Genomic DNA, 7,867 nt, shown 5'->3' with positions numbered 1-7,867 from the left:
CAGAGAAAAAAATAAAACATTCTACCAACAAGTACTGGAAAACAAAAGAAAGACCTCTTCGTATCAACCTGTTGCAGAAGCCACTCCTGTAGATGTCTAGGAAGAGACATAATAAGTCAGTAATTGCCATGAATAACCAAGGCAACAAGATAGCTCAGAAAGAAAGTGAAAAGTCTTCAGAAAAGGAACTTAGAGATATGGAAATATGTGATTTAAATGACAGAGAATTCAAGATTGCAGTTCCGAAAAAAACTCAACGAGATGCAAGAAAACACAGAAAAGGGAATTTAATGAACTCAGAAACACAATCAAAGAACAACATGAGCATTTTACGAAACAGATTGAAATTTTAAAAAAGAAGCAAATAGAATTTCTGGAGATTAAGAACTCAATAGATGAAATTAAGAATGAAATAACTAGCTTAGGTAGTACAGTTGACCAGATGGAGGAAAGAATCAGTGACATCGAAGATAGAAACCTGGAAATTACACAGATGGAAGAAGAAAGAGACTTGAGACTTAAAAGAAATGAAAGAACTCTACAAGAACTTTCTGACTCCATCAGAAAGAGCAATATAAGAATAATGAACATGCCAGAAGGAGAAGAAAGAGAGAAGGGAACAGAGAATATATTCAAACAAATTGTCGATGAGAACTTCCCAAACTTGTGGAAAGAACTGGATCCTCGAATCCAAGAAGCAAATAGAACACCTAATTACCTCAATCCCAACAGGCCTTCTTCAAGGCACATTGTATTGAAGCTGTCTAAAATCAACAACAAAGAAAGAATCTTCAAGGCAGCCAGGGAAAAGAAGACGGTAACCTACAAATGAAAGTCCATTAGATTATCATCAGATTTTTCAGCAGAAACTCTACAAGCCAGGAGGGAGTGGAACCAAATATTCAAACTATTGAAAGAGAGAAATTATGAGCCAAGAATAATATATCCAGCAAAGATATCCTTTAGATATGCAGGAGGAATAAAGACCTTTCCAGACATACAGAAGCTGAGGGAATTTTCTAATACACGTCCTGCACTACAAGAAATACTAAAGGAGGCTATTCGACTACCATCAACAGGGACAATTTGTGGCAACATGAAAAGGGGGAGAGTAAAGGCCTGAACAGGAATATGGGATTAGAGAAAGTAAGCATGCTGAAGAAAATGGAATACTCTAAATATCAAACTTTCTTTTACATAAACTTAAGGATAACCACTCAAAAAAAATCCAGAACTGAAATATATACTGTAATAAAAGGGGGCACCAACAAATGCACACACATTTTAAGAGATGTTATCTATGTATTACTTTTCAAAGTTGAATTGAATTATGGTAACAACGTGTAGTGTGACGTTCACTCAAAAGATGGCGTTAATCAAATGAATGCTAGCGTCCCCATATGACAGGCAGGACAGTCAGAGAAAGTGGCAGAAACACGGTTGTCATTTGAAGAGCACAAGACCATTTTGAAGTGGTATTTGAAATTCAAGAACGTTGTGGAAGTACAACGACAATGAAGGCGTGAGTATGCAACAGAACGTCCAACACACCTAGCGATTGCATGCATTTGTGATAAGTCTGAGATGCATGGTACTGTGCGAAGAAATTGAAATGGCATATGCAGCAATACAGGTGAACACTTTGGTCATTGTTGCTTAAGCAGTAGTTTGCCGTAATCAGAAGTGTCTGGATGCCGATGGTAACCATTTTGAACACCTCCTATAATTGCAGAAGTCAAACGTGACTTGTATGCATATTTTGTTATCGCTATATATAAAGAATTACAATTTTAATATAGTTTTTTTTTCCTTTCTTAAAATGTGTGTACGTTTTTTTGTCACCCTCTGTATGTACCACGTCTGTATCCAACCATCCATTGAAAGATACTTAGATTGTTTCCATATCTTGGCTATTGTGAACATAGGAGTACATATATTTTTACAAATAGTTGTTTTCAAAATTTTCAAGTAGATACCCAGGAAAGAGATTGCTGGGCAATACTACTTTTCTTAATTTTTTGAGGAGCCTCCATACTATTTTCTATAGCAGTTGCACCAATTTACCTTCCCACCAACAATGTGCGAGGGTTCCCTTTTATCCATATTCTCTCCAACATTTGTTATTGTGGAGAGAGAGCTGTGGTTCAGCCTTCATCTGATTTTTGGTTATTCCAAAAAAGTCCTGACCAAACTCATGTGTATTTCCCATGGCAAACTCCAACCTTCCTAAATTATGGGTTTTAGTCACCAGAATATCCACCAGAAAGCATAATCTTTTCAACCAACAACAGGGCCAGGCCTGGAAGTCTTTTTGTTCAACTGAGAAATTCCAATTTAATTCTCTAATAGCATTCTATCAGGTGTGAAGTAGTATCTGAGTTGTGGTTTTAATGTTCATTTTCTTTTGCTAATGCTAATTTCTTTTTCATATATCTGTTGGCCATTTGTATGTCTTCTTGGGAAAACTGTTCAGATCCTCTGACCATTTTTTAAGCTAGATTGTTTGTTTTTTCATTGTTGAGTTGTATGTACTCTTTCTATATTTTTGACATTAGCCCCTATTGGAGGTGTTGTTTGCAAATATCTTCTCCCATTCAGTTGTTTGCCTTTTTGCTTTGTTGATGGTTCCTTTTGCTGTACTGATCCTTGTTTTAACATGACTATCTGTTAGATTTATAATGCTTGCAGGATTTTGTTCCAAGATTGAGAAGGGAACAAATACATAATAGATAGATAGATGACAGATAGATAGGTAGATAGATGGATGGATGGATAGATAGATAGATAGATAGATAGATAGATAGATAGATAGATAGATAGATAGACAGACATGGAAAACTCTTTAGATAGATATGGAAAACTCTTTAAAACTTATTTAAATACTGACTTGTTCCTGACTTTGCATGTGCAGTTCCTTTCTTCTGGCACCCTGTTCCCCTCTTCACAAATACTTCCTTCTAGGCCTGATTCAGAGCTCAGCTCAGAAGTCACCTTAACAGAGACTGTTGCCCTTTGTTCCCAAATTGAAATACGTCTCTTCTGTCTCTGTCACATCACCCTTCAGTCTTTGAAGTCCTTCTTACCATTAGTAACTATCTGACGCATTGTTTCTTTTTTCTTATTGTTGTTTTCCCTGATGGATTGCAAATGGTTGCTTTGTTTTCCATTGTTAAATTTTAATATTTAAATTAATAGCATTGAACTTAACTTTTTTCGAGTGGTATACAGTATTTAGAATTTTATCCCATGTGTAGATTTGTGGGACCCGGGGATGAAGAGCACTATTTAAATTTCTGGCACCTTCAATATCATTGCTCTGATATCAAGAAAGAACAGATCCACCCCCCAAAAAACTCCCTCGTACATAAAACTTTGTGCACAGAAAAGGACTTTTGTTACTCTCTTGCTTACTGCCCTATTGCCAGTGCTTAGCTACCACAGAGTAAGCACTTGGTAAATATTTGTTGAATGAATGCTTGAATGAATGAAACAAAAATAGGTGCCAACAAATATTGAAAGTTGATATTGTAAAGGCTACCAGAACAAATCGCTCCTGGAGTTCTGGCCTTAACTTCTTAACACAAAACAAGAAAGAGATAGTTTAGCTGACAGAATCTTAACCAATTTTTATTGGTGCAAGGCATCGCTCATTGCCTAGGGAAGGAAGGGAGCTCAATAAGGGCTTCAGCCCAAGTTGGATACAGAGAGAAAGGCTTTCACAAAATCCTATGAGGCCCCAAGTTCTATTACTTTTCCAAATCTCTGGCCATCCCACCCCTTTCCCATTATCACAGTAACTACTTGCATGCGTATGGATGGAGAATGAAGGGAACTTATCAGGAGAGAGAGCTGTGGTTCAGCCTTCACCTGATTTTTGGTTATTCCAAGAAAGTCCTGACCAAACTCATGTGTGTTTCCCATGGCAAACTCCAACCTTCCTAAATTATGGGTTTTAGTCACCAGAATATCCACCAGAAAGCATCATCTTTTCAACCAACAACAGGGCCAGGCCTGGAAGTCTTTTTGTTCAAGTGAGAAATTCCAATTTAATTCTCTTAGAAGGAAAGTAACGTAAGCAAATTAGATGGATTCAAAGCCTTTTTGCTTAAGATGATACCAACTCCTTAGCACCATTTGAAAAATTTGGGGCCCCATTCCAAGTCACTGCGCATTCCATTTTAGTTGTAACTTTCCATAGGAGTATGAGGATTACTCCACAACAGACATAAGTATAATCTGTTGCCTTCACAGGGACTTTAGAATGATGAAATGAGACAGTGCAAAGAGATGTAGTGGTGTGTGGCATGAGACAGACTCAGAATTAAGAGGTCTCATTTCTGTTATAAAAACTGTTACTACCTAAATGCATCCGATAGGCATATATGGCGAGTGGGATATGCCTCACTTCTGATTTAGAGTCATGATCCAGTTGATTGGTGTTATCCTTCATATCCTTTGGCTATGAAGATGCATGCCATCACAGGGTGAGTCCTCACTTTCTTAGTGCCTGCATTGAGTCTCTTTCTCCCTGTGCTTTCCACACTGTTTCCCCAGCTCACTCCATCTCACCTCCTGAGAAGATAGGATAGGAGTGAGGGTAGAGGGAGCATGCATGACCTCCACATGCTCCCTGACTTTGGTCCCTGGAAGTCACATTAATTGCCCGGTTCTCAGGAGAAAGGCCGAACTCTTGGACTGATCCTAAAGCTCTTCTCGACGTGGCATTTGCCAAATCATTCATTATGGCTGGATTTTCCACTTCAGAAATGCATTCTTCTCTCTCTTTCTCTTGCTGTCTCACATTTCACATCCTATTTTCTTTGTCCAAGACACTCTTACTTACTCCTCAACATCCTTTGGGATAAGATGCTACACTCCAGACTCTGTCAGGTGTTCCTGTTGTATCCTATTCTTCCCCTGAGGTATACATTCCATTCTGTTGTAATTACATGTCTAATGTCTTCTCCCACTCTCAATTATAGGGATCTTCCAAACTATATGTATTGTGTCTGTCCTGCTCACCAGGCTATGACCAGCACAGCACCTATGTCAAGCCCAGAATACACGTATTCGTTGAGTGCTAAATGGATTCTGAGCCATGGTAAATCCAATCTGGTAAGACTAGACTGGTTTTTCTAGGAACACAGCATAAGACATACACAAAAGGACTCTTAGTGGTCCCAGTCATTGAGAAAATAGTGACATGGTCATCTTGACGTTTCCTTTTAAACTTCTGCAATTCCAAATTCAAAGTGGTGACTCAACCCAGCTGTGCAATTCCAGATTTTTTGCCCAAGAACCCAGATATTTATATCTTGTTCCCTGGGAACTCCGAGGTGTCCAGCTGGTCAGGAAGATGGGGTGTTTTTTCTGTTGATGAGCTTCCTCAGGGCCCCCTGCAGATCTCTGTTTCTTAGGCTGTAGATAAAGGGATTCAGCATGGGTGTAACTGCAGTGTACATGACAGCAGAGGCTTTCTCCTTCACGGCTGTGTGGACAGATGAGGGACACAGATAGACCCCAATGGTGGTCCCATAAAAGAGGGCAACCACAGAGAGGTGGGAGCTACAGGTCGAAAAAGCTTTCTTCCTGCCACCTGCTGAGGGGACCTGCATGACAGCCATGATGATGTGAGCATAGGAGGTCAGGATGCAGATGAAAGGTGTGGCTATCACCATCCCGGCCACGATGAGCACAAAGATCTTGTTCACAGAGGTGTCCGTGCAAGAAAGCCTGAGAAGGGGAGTGAGGTCGCAGAAGTAGTGAGGAATCTGGTTGCCACAGAAAACCAGGCGCGCCATCAGGAGGATGTGTGTGAGGGAAATGAAGCAGGAAAACCCCCATGGACCACCGGCCAGCATGCCACAAAGTCGTGGGCTCATGATGGTAGTATAGTGTAAGGGGTGGCATATAGCCACAAACCTGTCATAAGCCATCACAGCTATTAAGACACTGTCAACGATGCCAAAAAAATGGAAAAAGTACATTTGGGTCAGGCAGCAAGGATAAGAGATGGATTTGCTCTTTGTTTGGATGTTCACCAGCATCTTGGGGACAGTGTTGGTGGCCAGGCAGAAATCAACCAAGGACAAGTTGGCCAGGAAAAAGTACATGGGCGTGTGCAGGTGGGAGTCAGAGCTGATGGCCAGGACGATGAGCAGGTTCCCCAGCACAGTGACCAGGTACATGCAGAGGAACAGAGCAAAGAGAAGAGTCTCCTGCTCTGGTTTTTCTGAAAGTCCCAGGAGGATGAATTCGGAGGCACTGGTTTCATTCTTTCCTTCCATGGGTATAATTCCTCTGGAAGTATTAAAAGGGGAAGTTATATGAATGCTATGGAGATGATTCTGGAAGTTTAGATGAGTTTAATCCCAATTTATTACCTGTGCTAATTACAACATTAGCTTTATATATGTTTTGCACCTTGAACTGGTGGTAAAGTGCAGTGCCACAGATTTCAAGACTCATTTCAAGGGACCTTGACTGAATATTCCCATTTCAGGGCAAGATTGAGAGAGTATACTGTGCATGGATCTTTGCTGAAAGAACCACAAGAAGATATACGTTAGGCTGAAAAACACTGAATCCAGACAGAGTGAGTGATACCTGAGAAGTAATGATTAAGTAAGAAACTGATATATGTGTAGGAAAAATTTTAACAAAACACTGTCTGTAAAAAGTAAAATTGCAAAATGTGGGAAAACAAGGTGGATTAAAATACCAGGTAGCAATAACAGAGAGTATAAAAAAGCTAATCAGAATTTAAAGAAATAAGGTTCTTGTATTGATTTGCAGAATAGAAATATGGAGTATTTTGGACCATCTATGTCAAGCATATATGATAAAAGATTATGTGTAACCACTAAAATAATGGACATAGAATATGTAACGTCTAAACGGTGGTATAGGTACACTAGAAATAACACAATTTTGATCATACCACTTGGAACAATAAAGGTGTGTTAAAGTTGGCTCATGTTGACTCATAAGAAAAGATTCTTCAACTTACATAAATTTTGTGTAAATGTTGGTAGTTTGAAACTGATCATTATAAGAAGACTTACACCATGGAATTTAGCAACTGTTATTAGCCAGGGTGTAAAAGCTGGCCCACTACAAAGTTAGAAGGAACATAGCCCACAAGACTGTTTTTACGTTTTCACCAACTGCACATTTGGGGGGATCTCATAACAACTCATGATTTGAGAATTCACTAGAAAGAGACACAGCGGTTATACTCACGGTTAAAGCTGTTATACTCATGGTCAAAGTTTATTACAACTGAAGGGTACAGATTAAAATCAGCCCACAGAAGAAGCACATAGGGCAAAGTCCAAGAAAGTACCCAGGGTGAAGCCTCTGTTGTCATCTCTCCCTGGAGTCATAGACAGAATTACCGTCAATACACAGAGTATTGTCAACCAGGGAAAGTCTCCTACACCTCAGTGTTCAGAATTTTTACGGAGGTTTGATCATATAGGCATAATTGATTGCCCACATCACTCATATCAGTCTCCAAGCTCCAGTCCTAAAGGTCCACTGATACCATGTGACCCAAATCTCCCACCTGAAATCACATTATTACTATCTGTTGTGGCCATTTCCTTCCTACAATAACTTGGCATGACCAATATGCACCCCAGGTCACACCTAGTGAGACCCATGACCTCCAGGCAAACGTTCTTATCAAGCATGATATTCCAGAGACTTAGAGATCACCTCCTAAAAGCTTTTTGAGTAAGGATAAGTTCTTTATCACAGAGGCTCTCTTATAATAAAATCATCGTGTGGTGCTACCAGTGTGCATTAGAGATAGATACAAAGAAGCAATTAATTAATACCATACAGCCATTACATCTATTTCTGT

General features: G+C 39.6%; 1 protein-coding gene across 1 annotated transcript; it reads right to left on the bottom strand.

Annotated features, from left to right (window-relative positions):
• Positions 1-5,348: 5,348 nt before the first annotated feature.
• LOC308508820 (olfactory receptor 1M1) lies at positions 5,349-6,287 on the bottom strand (the record flags this gene model as incomplete). The annotated part of the gene is made up of 1 exon (XM_081076202.1): positions 5,349-6,287. The coding sequence occupies one exon, from the start codon at positions 6,285-6,287 to the stop codon at positions 5,349-5,351; it is 939 nt and encodes a 312-aa protein (XP_080932328.1).
• Positions 6,288-7,867: the final 1,580 nt, after the last annotated feature.

The sequence above is a fragment of the Rhinolophus hipposideros genome (genome assembly GCF_964194185.1).
Source record: "Rhinolophus hipposideros genome assembly, chromosome: 16".
Classification (NCBI taxonomy): domain Eukaryota; kingdom Metazoa; phylum Chordata; class Mammalia; order Chiroptera; family Rhinolophidae; genus Rhinolophus; species Rhinolophus hipposideros.
This window is presented reverse-complemented; position numbering and strand designations above follow the sequence as displayed.